Source organism: Penicillium cinerascens (genome assembly GCF_028974065.1).
Source record: "Penicillium cinerascens strain IBT 15544 chromosome Unknown scaffold_4_segment0_segment0, whole genome shotgun sequence".
NCBI lineage: Eukaryota > Fungi > Ascomycota > Eurotiomycetes > Eurotiales > Aspergillaceae > Penicillium > Penicillium cinerascens.
In genome coordinates, this window is record NW_026695297.1 from 2415182 (window position 1) to 2431498 (window position 16317).

Here is a 16317-nt window from a genome sequence, read left to right on the forward strand (position 1 = left end):
GCCAGCCACTCATTGTTTTCAGACCTGACGCACGGCGTGCCACCTCCAAGGTGGGTTCCTCACGATGCGGAAACTGCCCGTCCGAGAGGGGGTCCGCTGTGAGGGATGCCACGACGTCCACTGGTTCTGGTCGAAGCAGGTCCACCGGGAAGCATGCCTGCAAGGCTCTGGAATGCGGGAGAAGATCAATCGAGCTTCGTTGATGAATCTCTAACGATGCAAGCCGAAGAGGCACGTTCGGGACGATATACTGATTGACAGATCCTCGTGCTTGCGTACAGCGATTGCGCAGTAGTTCTGCATCAACGCGACGCACGGTTAACCGCCGACATTGGCAGATGACACGACGCAAGGGAGAATGAGGTGAGGTGAGGTCGACGCGAAAAGGTGGCCTTGTCCTGTCGATCACCTCCTTGACTTGGCTCGACCCACCGCGGGATCAACAGAACGGTATTTCACCCTTCATATTCTTCTCGTTCCCGAGGTGACACTTTGCTCCTAAGACAGAGTCGCAGTTGCGAGACACGGCCATTGGCTTTTACCTTCGACGCCGTGTGTACCTGTGTTTCTAAGCCTCTGTTCCTTCGTGGTCCTTTCTATGCCTCTATTGTGCCTGTTTAGGAAATACACGCAACTACACCATTAATTGACACCGGGTAGCCAGCAGATCAAAATTCAAGATAGCTCTACAGGGCACGTTATATTGAATAGAATGCGAAATGCCTCGCTTTGAACGCTCGGGCGATGAGCGACAGACTCACGGCCAAATGATATTCGAAAATAAAACCCCCCAAGGACCTAAACGCCAACGCCAAAGGGCCACAACCCTAGCGAATGAACTCTAGCGTGCCACAATCTTATCCACCTCGTCTTTGGCCTCGGTCCACGTCTCGAGATTCTTCCGTGCCCAGTCCAAATGACAGCGGGCGTATGCGACCTAAGCGCAGCACGAGCCATGGTTAGTTATGGGTCCCTGGCTCGGGTGGATCACTGTACATACCATGTAGCGGCGGAGATCGGCTTCTTTGTCCTTCTGGAAGCGTTGGAGATCGTGCAACACACCGGCACTGGCGTCCTTGACATCTTTCTCGGATACCTCCAGTGCTTGCTCCAGCTGCATGACGCGGTTAGCTTCACACTCCTCTTCGACCCCCACTTGGCACATACCTGGATGAGACTCTCTTTGGTCTTGCCGATCTGGTCCCGACGAGTTCGTTCCGGGTCCACGTCTGCAAATCCATGGATGGCGTGATTGATGCGACCGAAGATCTTGTTCACTACGAATGTCCCGCTGGATGACTTGCGGTGGGCCGGCGAAGAAGACGGCGTGGGATCGGACTTCTTGTGTCTCAGTGTTTCAGATGGGGACGGGGAGCCACCGGATTCGCCGTGGGTAGGCGGGAATTTCGAGTTTGCAGAGGCCTCTGCGGCATTCCCACTTTCACTGCTCACAGCCGACGAGGCAGATAATGAACGTTGTGGCCTGGTACCGCCGGTTTGAGGGGACGTGCGATTGAGATACTGCTCAATCCGCTGCGCCTCCAGCTCGCTGCGCTCCAGCGAGTCTAGCAGGCTCTTCTTCCGTGCTAGCTCATCTCGCGTCATGTCCTCCTGCACCCGCTTCAACACCCGATAGCGTAATACCCCACGGACGACACTGGCAAACTGCGCGCTTTCCCGCATGGGCTCGGCAAAGCTAGCACTCAACGCATTCGACAGCTCTTCGGTCTCGATGTACGAGGTATCGGCCGCCTGTCCGATGCGCTCAATCGCGGCGGCAACGGTTGGGGATTGTTCGGAGAGCGAGAACCCGTTGTAACGCGCTCCCAATTCCATGAGGTCGGCGGATAGGGAGGAAAGATGTGCAAGTGTCCTCCGGTTGACCTTCTCGATGTTTCCTTGCAATAGCAGCTCCAGTTCCCGTGTAGAAGCCTCGAAGTTCACAAAGTACGGGTCCAGCTCCTGCTCGCTCAGCTTGCGCGAGTCGGGCGGGAATCGTCCCAGAACTGCGGGGCCTGGACCCGATGGCGCCGGGCCATCCGTGTTTTCGCCGGGTGATGTAGGTGCTGATGCGGTTCCGGAGATAGTCCCGCCGCTCCCGCCGCCAGTCTTGAGTTTCGCGGAAGAGGATGGGACTGGAAGCCAGCCATGGGCCTGGGTCGGGTTTGCGGGATCGAGCGGCGGGGCCTTGAGGTTGTTCTTGGGAATGGACGATGCAGGGTGGGAATGCAGGACCTCGCTCTAACATCAGTCAATCAAATTAGCAAGCGTACACCTAACCCGGACCGGCTCCGCAACTTACCCAGCTGACGTTGGGGTCCAGGAACCGCCACCAAACACCATCCTCGCGGATTTCCTTCATCCGGCGACACCGGTTGAGAAATACACTCAACATGCGCTTGCGCAGCTCAATGATGGCCGTGTCTTCTTTGGCCTTGGTTGGTTTCGCGGCGTAGTCCGCCATGCTATGCTTCTCGGGAATTGGCGGAACAATCAAAGTAGGATGGAGATTGACGAGTGTCTGTCGCAACGATGCGAATTCCGAGTACCGGCGACGGACTTCGAGGTCCTATTGTGTTCCATTAGTTCAGCTCCGAGGCTCCTTTCAATCGCGATAACAATACCCCAGTCCGGATCGTGTAGACGATGAAGCTACCACCACCCTCGTGATTCTTCCCAGCATCCGTGATCAATATCGCCATCTCCGGATTCTCGTAAAGGATCTGCTCGATGCGACTGTCATAGACGCTCTTCCGCGGGTATTGCTGACTGGCGGCGCCATAGTCAGCTTCCTCGGGATCGCTGAGATCCTCCGGATGAGTGAGATAGTCTGGCGGGTCCAGATTGGAGTCACGGCTGGAGGGCGGGGTATCATCGTGCTCGTACAAGGCTGCCGAGGGTCAGCAGTATCACCGCAACAGGCCGGGGAAGAGCTTACGAGGGGAGAGAGCGGCGGAGTGCAGCGATTCAGAGAGGTGGGACTCATGCTGGTCAAAAGCCCCATACGGGTTGTTATCCTCGTCGTTCCACATGATGGTCAGGGCGAGAGGATGTTGCCTTTGGGGATGAAGGTTGGAAAGCTGTGCCTGGGATCTGCGGGGGGGACCTCAACGTCACCGCCCTTCGGCGGTCTGCAGCGACCAGTGACGAAGTGGCGCAGCCGCGGTGATCATCCGTGAGTCTATCTGGAGATAATTGTAGATGGATTAGAACAAGCTGCCCAGGTGCTATGCCTTAGAGCACCTGATCTGTTCTGTCGTTATCATCCATGCTACTATGGGTATCTCATGGGTCCAAAGTTGGACGAGAAACGACTGCACCACGTGCCAAGCCCAGATCTATATCGTAGCCGCGATCAGATAAACATTCGGGCTTGACTCGGATATCAGATCAAATACAGGATCAGATGCCCGTTTGAAGGTTGTCAAAGGTAGTCCACTTAAGTCCGTACCTGTGAATATGTCTATAGAGATAATTCATCGCGCCAGTCTCTCTGGATTGAATTGGGGACCAAAAAGAGATGTACGCTCGCGCTCGACCCCAAAGGTGGAAGTTCACCGTGTCTCCATTCCACAAAATTCACACCTCCATACAGCCTGGACCCTACCATACGACTTCTGGCTCTCCTCCATCTTCTTTCTTACTGCCCCAACCCACTTGTGAGTCCATGGCATCGCCATAATTCATAAGGCTATGACGACGCTGAGGGATCCCTCGGCTGGTTCGATGTGACTGTCGGTCATTTTCGTTGCGGTTGCCGCCCCAGCTGTTTTTGGAATATTGACGATCTGATCCATCTTGATTTTGTGAGTGGCTCTTCCTGGATTGATTGCTCTTCGGCCGCCATTCATCCGGGTTGTCTTCCTTCTGGGATGAACTGCCTTTGTGGGACTGGTTGGCATTGCCATTCTGATAACCGCCTCCGTCATTATTATCGTTATTGTTAGTGTTTTCCCAGGTTGTGTCGTTCTGGTTTCCTTGATAGTTGTTGGTGTTCCCCCAGTATGAATGATCTTGATTGTTCTGGCGGTTTTTCTTGTTCTGTTTGTTCTTCCACCTCTGCTTCTTTTTCCCCTGGCTCTTATTTCCATAGCCTTGCTGCTGTTTCCGCTGTTTCTGTCTCGGCGCTGGTGAACCTTTGCGATAAAAGGGATTTTTATCCTCCTGATGCGGTCGACTGTCATGCTGAGTCCAGTCCGTATTCACACCCCTATTGACCAACTTGTACGTAACATAGCCGGGTTTTGCGATGTACGGAGTCCGTTGTTTCCGCGAGGGCCGGATCCATGCATCGTGCGTGTAGTCAGGTATGTGGCGGCTTCCGTGTCCTCTCTCAAGATCTCGAGGCCCGTTTTGACCTTGCACGTGGGCGCGGTCGTTTTTGATTCCAAGTCTGACATGTCTGTCATAGATGCAGTGGCCGGCCCATCCTGTACCAATCACTACCAAGGTGATTCCAATGAGGAGGGCAACCAGCGCGTTTTGTTGCATTGTAGATGGACGGCTGCCGATAGCCCGGCTGTCTTTGTCGGGGGAACGAGCAGACGCTGATGAGGATTAATACGAAGAGGCTCCTGTCTTTTGTGTGTCGCAAGTAACAGGAACGATGGGAATTCAAACAACGCAACGTGCTCGGCGATGATGCGGTAGACAGTCACCGACGTTGTGACCAAGGAGGCTTCGAGTATCTCGGAGAAGTAGGACAGAAGCTCACAGAGAGTGAGGGAACTGCAGCAGGATTAAAAGACTTGGGAAGAGGAATGTTAGATTGGTGGTAAACGTGGGACACGCGAAGTGCAGTGAACGAAGGCACACCCCACGGCAAGTGCACGATTTGTCGAGTCACCCTTCTTCAAAAGTATGTAGTGAAATTGTCTATGAGAGCTTCTTCTATATCTTGATATCTTGTTAAACGCCACAATCTACCAAAGTAACCCAGCCTGGATCCTCAACAGCCAGTTGTCATGAACCGCGGCGGTTTGACCAGCGCTGAGAAGCGACTGAAGCTGCGTTTTCAACGTTTGCGGCTCAACATCCAACCACTCCGGAGCCGCAAATGTCGGAGATGCAAGATTTGATGAAATGCTGATGAGCCGAACACCTAGTGTAAAGGACTCGGGCCTTGATATCCAACCCAACAGGCCATCTCGCCCGGCATCTTGAGCGATGTGCACCGACAGATGCTCCAATCCCTCAGAGACCCAGCTAGAAATCTGGCGCACCAGAGTTTCAGGATACGCGTTTCTTCTCAGTTGCTTAAGTGCGGGAGACCAGACATCTATCTCGCGTACCTCGTCAATGAACAGGTTCTGCTTCTCTTCGACGAACAGCGCAGTGCGTTCCTGGCCGTACTCAGCGACAAGGTCCGAGACGGCCACGAGGTGGGTCTGTTCATCAGATCCACTGATGCGAGGCTCTTGCCCAGTGAGATAGCGGATCACTCGCCGAGTAAGCTGCACAGAGTCCGAGTAGTGTTTGACGATGAACTCGGCCAGAAGGGCGCTCGCGTTCAGTGGGCCAAGGGCGACAGCTGCGTCGGGCGAGACCTCGGAGTATGAAAGCACCCACGAAGCAGAAGATGCGGAAATGTCTCGCAGTTCTTCATCATCGTCATTCAACATGTCGTACAAGATCAAGTAGATGTCCAGTAACGAGGCGTCTGTGCGAGGAGAACCTCCAACTGGACGCAAGGACCGAGCAAAGCTATGGAGTGATTGCACCGCTGCAAAACGGGTCGTAAATTCGGTTTCCTCGCCGAGTGCAGAGCGCAGCTTCACAATCCAGCCCTGAATGTCCTGCTTGACTGACGAAAGGGGGTGTCCTTCACTTGAGGAACCTCTGATTGCAAGAAGGCATCCCTGAAGACGAAGTGCGCCGTCTGTGGCGTGTCTGTTCCATGACTTGATATCCGCCTCCGGTCGGAAGCTTTTGACTAGATTATCACAAGGCAATGCAAGTCCTGGGATCACATCTGCTTGAGAAGACAGCAGCTCTTCCAAAATGGATGCGAGATTGGAGACAGCCACTGTCTTTGCCGATGCCGGGCCATCATTCAAGATGACAAATGAATACAGGTCGACCAGAGGTTTCCGGAGTCTTTCGACCTTGTCAAGCTTTTCTTCCAGTTGTTCGAGGATCCAAGTCGCGGCATCGGCATCGAAGAGCGAAACACCATGACAGAATTCGGAGATTCCGTTCCGCTCTAGAGCAAGCATTTTCAGCACCGTGCACCATGAGAGTGCTCTCCTAAGAAGGGAGGATGCCCGAGTCTTGCTTTCAAGTTTCCATCCTACCTTCGATGCATCGAAGATGTAGCTAACAATGCCATCAATGTCGAGTTCCGCCCAGATCTTATTGATGAACGGAGCAATTCGGTCTATCACAAATTAGCTTTGAGTTAATAACGCAGGGCACTTGCATCATACCTTCAATTCCAGCCTCAAAGCTTCGCTCAAGAGTATCATTCAAGATATCCACGAGCACGGTTGCAGTGAAAGGAGACCTGGCGGTTGGGAACACAGTCGCTAAAACGTAGCGGATAGTAGCGAGAATCTCATCGGCGTGTGCTGTGTTCGTTAGTATCCCACTCGAAAGATTGGGCCCCGGCGGGTGGGAGGATAATTCTTACAATTCCAGAACACATCCGTTGTAGCTGCGAATCTGCGCAGAGAGTATCTGACACAAAGTGCAGTGCCATGAACATAATTCTCGGTGACGTTGCTCTGGAGAAGATCAACAAGATGACGCACATCCTTAAGGATGTCTGTCCGGGTTAACAAAGAGGCATAGACACGAGCTGCGTGTTCTCGGATTCCCCAAACGGGGCTCTTCAGATGCTCGAGGACAAGATCGCAAAGCAGAGTGTCATAATTGTCGGGAAAAGTGGGAATCTTCTCTCCGATCAATTCAAGGGCAGGGAAAATCCGCTCTGTAACAATGTCGGTGCCTTCTGTTACAGTTCCTTGTGTAGATGCGAGAAGCTTTGACAACAGTTCCAGCAGACCAGGATATTTAGGGAAAGAGATCTTGGACCCTGGTTCTGATCCAGAACTGCCACCAAAGCCAGCTCCAACACCGGGAACTAGTCGGCACATTCGGATTAACAGGGAACGGAAGAGCATCAATCCAGAGTTTCGGAGTGCCCATCTGTTCAATTGTTAGTGACCGTTATTAAACAGGGTTAAGGATGACTTACATAGGTGATCCCAAACGCTCAGCAGACAAAGTCAACGCTGGCATGATGAAGTCCTCCGTGAATGGACCCAGTTTGGTGTTGGTGAAAATTTCTTTCAGGCAGTTCATAGCGTGGACCTGGGGAAGCTCCCGATACTGCTGATCCTTGTCGTACTCTACAGGCAGACGTGAAATCTCGTGAAGCTCACCCAAGGCCTGCTTGAAGAACGGTGTTCCGGGGCTAGAAACGAGAATGCCCGTAACCAGCGCAGGCAAACCAGCGGATCTTCGGGTGAGTTTCGCAGCCGACTCAAAAATGGTTGCTTTGGCCTCCCGGTACCACCCCTTCGGCAATTCTTGGATAGAAGCGTCTTTCGAGTCGCTACACCGCTGGCAGCATGTAGCGAACGTCTGTGAGACCGTGGAAAAGGCACCTCGGTGACGCAACTCGGCTAGTTGTGTGAAACTGGCCTTGCCAACGTTCTCGAAATCAGCAAGCTGAAGCCCATTGCTCCCATCTGGCCCATAGGTGGTATTCAACAGAGTAGCGTGAAGCAGCAGACTGTTCCTATCAGCAAAATATTCATCCCAATCAGAAGCACGGTGCATACCTCGATTCGCGCAGAGCTCTCCAGGAGTAAGAAAGAATATCCTTCGGTCCCACTGAGAGATCTTCGAGCGGCTCATCGGTGTGTCCTTCGGGAGAGTCAATGCATAACACGGGCTTGACCTCCTGCCAGACTTTGTCGCAAATGGCAACAATCCGGTCATGGACAGATCTCCAGGCGGTGGAATCGGACTCTGGTGAGAGCAACGAAAAGAATTTTGGCATAAGAACAATATATCTAGTGTGATTGTCAACACAGGAAATCCCTTAGCTCTCGAGGGCGAAAGCACGTACCTAAGTCCGGACATATATCCGTGAAGGGGAGCCTCGCGCATGGTAGAATTGAAGAGACCATTGGAAGATAGAAGTCTTTCTTCCAACTTAGTCAAAATGGTATCAACCACTGATTGCTTTGTTGCCCACCAATCTGCACCATTCTCAGTGTTGCCAGCAGCACAGAATAGAATGTGGTACAGCCGAGCGACAGTGTCGGCGTTGTCGGCCCGGCTCGTTTTACTCGCAATACTCTCCGCACGAGCCAGGGCATCGGTCAATCGCGTACCAATTGTCGGCTGTCGCTCAGCTGCATCAATCAATCCACTCAGCAAAATCTGCCGAGGAAAGAGATTGATAATCGAAAGCGATGTTTGTCGGACTTCTTCGAAGGGATCGAGAAGGAGATCCACCAGCAATCGAAGCAAAAGGGGGTTAAATACATCGATATGCAGCTTCCAGCGGGTCTCGACTTCGGACTTGAGAGGGGGAATGTTGGTCCGAGGATCGAGACCAGACTGCAACAGGAGGTTGAGAGCTTTCAAGGAACTGGCGTGACGTGGGTAGGAGGCCGTCACCACCAAATCACTCTGAAGGAAATCGACGTATCTTCTCAAAAATTCCTTTGTCTCGTCATCGCTCCGGACCCAGCCCGAAGGATCTTTGCTGGTCGCTGGCACAGCTGCGTCTGACATATCCTGCTTTTTCAGAACACCACTCTTTAGACGGATGATGACCTTGCGCGTTAAGCTCATGATCTCGCCTCTGGTGTACGAGTCAGAGTCGGCATGCATAGATGGGAGTGCTTGCAAAAGGGCAGCAGTCGCAGCTGTTGTAAAGGGCTTAATAGTGGAAAACGTTGTGACGAGTAGAGACAAGGCAGCAATTCTGATACTGGACTCTCGGTGAAGCAAAAATTTGCCAATAACCTGGCTGTCCAACACTAGTTTCCGAGGGCCTTCTTTAGATGTGTTTTGCTTCGATGAATCATCTATGTCCGTTAGAGACTGTTCATGAACAAGGGAAAATAATTCCACTTACAATCCTCGTGCACAAGGTTCGCCTTCTTTCCCATTTGCAAAGATGCAAAAAGAAGCATATATTCTGACTGTCCGGCATCGGCCATGTCACCCGCAAGGAGACTTTGCAATGGAAGGGCTTCCACGAAAGACATGAAACCATGCGGATCAGCGGTGAACAAAGGGTGAAGGATTTGAGCCGACAGTGCCTCCAAGTTATCCGTATTTTGAAGAAGGATGTGTCGAACGGGGCCCACCCAGAGATTGGATACCTGTCGAGTCATAGTCTTGCCCTTCAATTTTTGCAAGAAAGCGGCCAACACACTACCACTTGTCCCAGACATTTGACGATTGTTGGTTTGAGTCAAGAGACCGAGGATAAAGATCTTTGTAGCCAGTTCCTCCGATGGAACCCCGGCTGAGATTGTGGAAAAATCAGAGGTTTCGGGGTATAGGGCCTCGTGATCCTTTTCAAATACCGATAACCATTTTTCGCGGTTTTCTCCAAGCCAAACCTGCAATAACGAGATCAACTCCGAGGGCAAAATGGCTCCCTTGCGGAGGAAGATCTCCAAACAGACAAGGGAACCCTTCAGCCGCGAACGGGGTTCACCAAGGACAACACTGGGCAGAATTGCTTTTGCAACAGTCTGCTGAATAGTATTTCTCTGCTCACCCCGGTAATGTTTGACCAAGATAGTCGTGAGGGACCCTATTAGCTGCTTCAAGGGCTTGGGCTTGGCATCTTCGTAGCGGCTCAAGAAGATATCGAATATTGCCAGCCAAGTCTCGGATTTCAGGGCCAATTGCTTGGTACATTCATGTTTCGAATTGGCAGCAGCATCAATGAAAGCTGAAACAGCGTGGTAGGCTGCTGCTGTATGCTGATTAGACAAAGACGGGTTCGATGCTGTCTGAATGAGTGACTGCCAAACCCGATTCACCTTCCTGTCAAGTCAATTTCAGCACTCCGAATCATTTATTTTCATCAAAATCATGATAAACTTACTCGCTGTCATCATTTGACACGGTAAACTTAACTAATGGGCCCTTAGCGATCTCTTGCAGGGTCTTTTCGGACAAAAATTGTGCATTTTGCGTAATTTCCTCCATACTGGCGGAAAGCGCACCCTGGAGGCTGCAAGAAGTGTCACTGTCCATGGCCAGTGCAATCCCAAATACCCTGGATTTCCACAGAATGAGCAAACGCCAAACCGATCGGGATATCAAATTTGCTCCAAGCTCCCCGCGCTGCCTGAGGCGCCGAATAATGGGAGTGTTCTTCCCAATGAGGACTAGCGTCGGAAGAACCAATCTTCCGCGCCTCAGTCACGGGACCGAAGTTTTTGCTGGTGCCAGTCGGTGGAGCTGGAACTCAAGGGACATCGGCCTTCCTTCTTCCCTTCGCCTTTGTGTAAATTAATCACCTTATCTTTCCCCATCCTCCTTTCATCATGCCCATCTGGGACTCTCTCGGCGGCCGCAAGGAGGGCCAAGCGACCTCGGCCTATGACACTTCTAACGCGCAAGATGCCAATTCCTTCCTTTCCGAAGTTTCCATCGATCCCACCAAGCTGCACCCCTTGGCCGGCCTGAACCAGGACACCCTCGACTACCTCACCCTCGAAGACTCTGCCCTCGATGAACTCCCCGGCTCCCGATCTGTCCTGCCTTCTCGCGGCTGGTCCGACGACCTTTGCTACGGTGCCGGCACCACATATCTGGCTGCGCTGACTCTCGGAGGCGCGTGGGGTCTCGCAGAAGGATTGAACAAGACACCATCCACCGCGCCACCCAAGATTCGGTTGAACGGTGTTCTTAACTCGGTTACCCGCCGTGGTCCGTTCCTCGGCAACTCCGCCGGTGTCGTCGCGATGGTTTATAACGGTTTCAACTCGGCCATTGGCTACGCGCGCGGGAAGCACGATTCTGCCAATAGCGTTGCTGCCGGTGCCTTGAGTGGAATGCTGTTCAAGAGCACCCGCGGTGTGAAGCCGATGATGATTTCAGGAGGCATTGTGGCCTCGATTGCTGGTGCTTGGGCCGTACGTCTCCGAATTTACCCGTGTGTGAATTTCTATCTTGCTAACATCCAACAGGTGACGCGAAAGGCCTTTTTCTAAATTACCTGGCTTGTCCAGTTTCATCCCACTCCTCTTCGGTGAACCGAATCATCCATACCCTCTCTGCCCTCGACGACATAGGCGGTAGCCCGTCTCCGCAAACTTCAGTCTTTCAACCTGCGATGTATTACAACAGCTTTTTTTTTACGCTTTTCCCCTGAGACCTCTTCACTCTGGCGCTCCAAGCATCCATGTTTCGCATTTCTGCGTGGGTTGGGAACGGGGTGTGCAACTGGGTTTGTACTTTTTATTGCTTCTGTCCATGTACATAGAAAAGTCTCTCGCATTTGCGAGGCTTATTGACTCGGACGCTCCCTTGGTGTCATGTCATGTAACCTTAATGCTGCGCGAGCTTCCCAATAGAGAAATCATTACGCATCGGTCCCGGTATTCATATTTCGACGCAAAAATTTCATTGAACCCTGGGTTTGGACTAATGAAAAGTCGGATAGGAGTTGGGATTCTATACCGTGATGGAGAGAAGGAACAGAAAGAATGAAGACCTGACCGCCGTGCAGATACATCCGAGGGACTATACAGAACTTCAAACACTCGAGAGATACCGATCAATCAACATGCAATCGCAACTATTCCTCACTGGCTCACCACCACTATCAATCTAAAACCTGGCACTTTCCAAACTGCTTAGAGGAAGGTTCAGCTGCAGATCCAGCCAGCATAAGCACAACCGAACCGATGGCAGACTTTGAGAGTGGTCGAGGAGCAATAACTCCACCCGCATTCGCAGTCAAAGTCGCGGTGGCTCCCTTAAAGGTGGCGATAGTCGTCGCATTGGCATTGGTATTGGTATTGCACTAGCCCTCGCCAGGCTCGGAGGCTTTGACGAGTTTGCTTATTCGTTGGATTGAGATTCATGGCTCTTCTTATAATTCTTACAAGACTTGGAAGCGAAACACGCCTCATCTCGTACTCTTTGGCAGCCTCCTTTTGGAATAGCTATATCACCGGCCTCATGGGACCGACGGTCTAGTGATCAACCGCCAAACAAGCCCCTGCATGTAGACCGTAGATAGTCCCACTTGATGTCTGCATATCATAGGATTTTCGATATCGGGGCTTACCTCTGATGACATGGCTCAAAATCAGCTCACTCTTGGTATTCGACTATGAATAGAGTCTTGCTGCCCGTCCAATTATGGGCAATGGCCTTCTGCCCGTGTCTGGGCAGATTTGTGCCGTGATACCACATTTTTATCAATGGCATGAATGTTTCATCTATGATGTGTATAGTAGGAGATGAAGGTGCCTAGCCCAAGGTACCATATGTGCGACATGGAATTTCATCATCCAAAGCAGATAATTAACAGCTTTTGCCCAAGACGTTCGAAGAGTAATGTTCTACAGACTTTTCAAATGACCCAGTCTTCAAACATACACAACGCGAAGTTTTTTCGCGTCGACCGTTCAAGCACGCAACCAAACTCTCATAATAGTAAAACATTCTAAAAATCAGATACAGGCTGACTTCCCAATTTCGATTGTCCACACATCAATTTCGGAAGGCATTTCCATCTCAGGCCTCATGTAGATCAAGGCCCGGCGGTTGCCGATGCGGGGGCAAATTCGCATAATTTTGTGTCGCCCGTCGCATCGCCCCGACATTCACCACTATCAATTCAAAACGTGGGTATGCCGAAAGAATCTTTATCAGCTAATGTGAAGGCCCCCAAATTGCGTACGAAGACCTTCACTGGATGTTGGACCTGTCGATCCCGCAGAGTCAAGTGTGACGACGAGCGCCCTCACTGCCGTCGCTGTAGCCGCAGTGGCTGGCAATGCCAGGGCTACGGCCTGCGTCTGGGATGGTCACAGACACCTGGGAGTCGCTCGCAGCGGCGCCAGATTCTATCGTCGACTCCACACTCCACCCATGATTTGTCTTCTGGAGCTGTGACGGCTCTCTTGGCAGAGCTGGATGGATGCTCCGCCGACGGCACTGCCCAGCAACGGGGGCCTTTCTCGGTATTCTCCGCCTCCGGCTCTGAGTCCGAAGTCCAGGAACCAACAATTGACTCACAACATATTATCGAATCTTCTCGGTTGTCGCAAGAAAGAGAAAGAGCCCCGGACTCGGACAGTTGCAATTCTTTCGTGGCAGACGTATCTTCTACCGGTCACGGCATTGGCGATGAGATTTCTCCAGAGCCTGCGAGTGGATTATCATATTTGGAAAATGGGTCGTCCTCCATCTCAAGTCATGATAAATGGCCATCCCCGGTGCCCTCTGAGCCTGTCGTTCAGGCCGATGGTCCTCGCTCCTCTGCGCTCTCTACCCTCAATCAGTGTTCTCTCGGGAGGCTGGCTACGGATGGGATCCATTCGAAAGATCCTATATCTGGCTCTTCGCCTGCGGATACCCCGTTCTGGAAGATGATAAATCCCGTGCAGTTACCACGACCAGAAACAGAACTGGTCCACCATTGGGTGGTCTTTTTGAGTGGGAACATGCTACTAATTGATACCCCTGACAACCCGTGTCGGACAGTATTTATGCCACTTGCATTACAGGGAATGGACACATACCCTCGGGAATCAACTATTCATCTCTCTATCTTCCACGCCATATGTGCCTCGTCGGCCTTTAGCCTTTACCACCTTCGCCGAGACTCTCAGTATCAATCTCTTGCCATGCACCATGACCAGCTGGCCTTGCGTCATTTGCGTGGAAACCTGGGACGAGCTAAGCGTTTCGACGAGCCTACACTAGCTGCAATTCTGTCATGTATCACAGCTGAGGCGATGTCCGGGCGCAGAAGCAGGTGGAGAGCACATGTTGCCGGTGGACTTGGCCTCTTGGAGAATGAGATAAACGGGGGCTGGATCAAAGGCCCCACAGCCTCACGGTTGTTGCAAAGCTACTTGTCTCTTTCCTCACTCTGCAGTCTGCCCATGTCAACGCAATTGTTGTCACTACTCAATGGCCCTTCGGAATTGCGGCACTATCTTGAACGCTCACACGGCATCACAGCACCTCTTGTCCAATTCCTCGCACAAATTACCGCCATACATGATTCGAAATCAGCCCTGTCGACAGAGGAACTGGATCGACTCGAACTGCAATTATATCTCAATTTTCCGTGCCTCTCTACCCCCGGTGCTCCCGGCTCGACCATCATCCAGCATGCGCTTAATTCCTTCTACTACGCCACAATTATTTATTTCCGTCGAACACTACGACGTGTGCCATTATGTGACGTTCAAGAACTCGTTGAGAAAGCTGTTCAAGAATTAGAAGTCGTGGACACATTGAAGAATGACAAAGGTGGCTGCGCCTATAACTGGGCTAGCTTCGTTGTGGCTGCTGAATGCCTACGACCGGATCTGCAGACCCGCATGCTGTCCTGGTTCGAGCGTAAGAGGCGGAACGGGATCCAGAACGTCATCATACTCTGCGAGATTGTGAAGGCGCTTTGGGAACGCCGTGATCAGGCCGGGAGAGATTGTGATATTCAGTGGCAGGAACTTGCCAAGGAAGCTGACTTTGATATTATGCTTGTATAATAACATGGAATGTATGATGATATTCTCATGGACCCTAGAAGATTCCCTCATACTCGGCAGATGTGCATCTAGACAGTGTTACCACCGTCCACCACTAACGCTGCACCGCATATGTAGCTGCTCATGCTTGATGACAGGAAGAGCAGTGCGTCGGAAATTTCTTCCACTTGTGCAGGGCGACCGATAGGTGTGGCCTCGAAGAGGGGCTTCATCGAATCGAAGTGATCACTGAGAATTGGAGTATCCACGAAGCTGGGAATTTGTAGTTAGTTGAGTCTCTTGAGACATTGAGGAATAACGCACCCAGGGCAGATAGCATTGATGCGGATTCCCTGTCGGGAGTATGCCTTGGCATCCTATACTTGGGTCAGCCGTTTTATCACAGATTCGGGGAAATGATCAGACCATCTTCGTTAGACCAACCACCGCTGCTGTTATTAGCTTATATTGTTCACGAACGAGATAAGTGAAGACATACCATGCTTTGCTGCAGTGTAGTGCGGAATCCCGGAAGGACTCGGTGGACCAGCAATGCCGAACATGGAAGAGACATTAACAATGACTCCTCGTCCTTCACGGAGACCTCGCGATCTATACCAGATGAATGAGCATTGATTCCATTCGGTGCATGGACGGGACGCACTCCTGGGTTAGCATCTGCCGGATCACAGCCCGCTGACAGAGCCAGAGACCCGTCTGGTTGATATCGATGACCTTCTGCCACTCCGACAGGGACATCTGGTCGGTAGGCGTCGGGTTGCCACTGATACCGGCGCAATTGATGCCAATATCGATACCGCCAAACCGTTCAACGGTCTTTCGTACGGCCGAGTCCACACATGCCTCATCCGCAACGTTCACTTGGAGCATTTCGACCTGAACGTTGGGAAATTGGATGTTGATTTCGTGGCAGGTGCTTTCCAGGGCAGAGATATTTAGGTCAGCGAGGGCCAGTGCGCCAATTCCGTTCTTCGCGAATGCCAGTGCAGTGGCCTTGCCGATTCCTATTATGCTTAGTGCCAAGATTCGTAGTCGATGGCAATGGAACTTACCTGATCCGCCGCCCGTGATGAAAGCTGTCCCTTTGACTTGACACGCCATGTTGGTTGGAGGTTGGATGAAGACTCTTAGATTGATAGTCGAGGCGGTGCTTGTCTAGGCATTCAATGCTATTAATGCCGACATCGCCCGAAAAGCAAAGTGATTGATCCAGCTCATTAGCTCGGCTGCCTCTCGGATACGGAGGTGGCATGTTCCGACTTGACATGTTAGTCTAGGACTCGGACCGCCTGATTGACGTTGCAGCGGATCCTCGTGGCATCGCGTGCTACCGTGTGGGTCTCGAACTATCTCGCTGTCGACTTCCAGTTTGGATTTCAAGGTCCATGCTGTTTACAACCTAGGACGCTCGTAACCGGAAGTTCACAACCGGGGATGGTCCAATTCATCGGGTTCGGATGCGATCAAACCGGTCTCCACGATATCGGCTACGGAGTTGATTATGAAGACACGACACGAGTCAGTTTCGACCCCCTGTAAAAAGACACCCTATCTCCCGTGCTAAGCCACTTGATAATTTCCAACCCCGCAGCCTTGCTCG

At 51.9% G+C, this 16317-nt stretch overlaps 6 protein-coding genes across 6 annotated transcripts; 2 read left to right on the top strand and 4 right to left on the bottom strand.

Annotated features, from left to right (window-relative positions):
• Window positions 1-786: 786 nt before the first annotated feature.
• On the bottom strand, window positions 787-3032 carry N7498_008891 (PX and BAR domain-containing protein; the record flags this gene model as incomplete). Its single annotated transcript, XM_058455953.1, has 6 exons — window positions 787-937; window positions 1001-1114; window positions 1168-2241; window positions 2303-2569; window positions 2625-2890; window positions 2939-3032. 6 exons carry the CDS (start codon window positions 3030-3032, stop codon window positions 842-844), a joined length of 1911 nt encoding a protein of 636 aa, XP_058305941.1. The 3' UTR covers window positions 787-841.
• Window positions 3033-3603: 571 nt separating this feature from the next.
• On the bottom strand, window positions 3604-4491 carry N7498_008892 (serine-leucine-rich repeat protein; the record flags this gene model as incomplete). Its single annotated transcript, XM_058455954.1, has 1 exon — window positions 3604-4491. One exon carries the CDS (start codon window positions 4489-4491, stop codon window positions 3604-3606), a length of 888 nt encoding a protein of 295 aa, XP_058305942.1.
• Window positions 4492-4922: 431 nt separating this feature from the next.
• Window positions 4923-10185, bottom strand: N7498_008893 (uncharacterized protein; the record flags this gene model as incomplete). The annotated part of the gene is made up of 8 exons (XM_058455955.1): window positions 4923-6376; window positions 6426-6566; window positions 6629-7146; window positions 7196-7735; window positions 7785-8018; window positions 8075-9044; window positions 9095-10020; window positions 10082-10185. 8 exons carry the CDS (start codon window positions 10183-10185, stop codon window positions 4923-4925), a joined length of 4887 nt encoding a protein of 1628 aa, XP_058305943.1.
• A 341-nt stretch (window positions 10186-10526) lies between these two features.
• On the top strand, window positions 10527-11195 carry N7498_008894 (protein transporter TIM23; the record flags this gene model as incomplete). The annotated part of the gene is made up of 2 exons (XM_058455956.1): window positions 10527-11117; window positions 11172-11195. 2 exons carry the CDS (start codon window positions 10527-10529, stop codon window positions 11193-11195), a joined length of 615 nt encoding a protein of 204 aa, XP_058305944.1.
• A 1650-nt stretch (window positions 11196-12845) lies between these two features.
• Window positions 12846-14717, top strand: N7498_008895 (Zn(II)2Cys6 transcription factor; the record flags this gene model as incomplete). The annotated part of the gene is made up of 1 exon (XM_058455957.1): window positions 12846-14717. The coding sequence occupies one exon, from the start codon at window positions 12846-12848 to the stop codon at window positions 14715-14717; it is 1872 nt and encodes a 623-aa protein (XP_058305945.1).
• Window positions 14718-14785: 68 nt separating this feature from the next.
• On the bottom strand, window positions 14786-15818 carry N7498_008896 (SDR family NAD(P)-dependent oxidoreductase; the record flags this gene model as incomplete). Its single annotated transcript, XM_058455958.1, has 6 exons — window positions 14786-14969; window positions 15021-15073; window positions 15123-15145; window positions 15196-15308; window positions 15361-15721; window positions 15770-15818. 6 exons carry the CDS (start codon window positions 15816-15818, stop codon window positions 14786-14788), a joined length of 783 nt encoding a protein of 260 aa, XP_058305946.1.
• Between the last annotated feature and the right edge of the window lie 499 nt (window positions 15819-16317).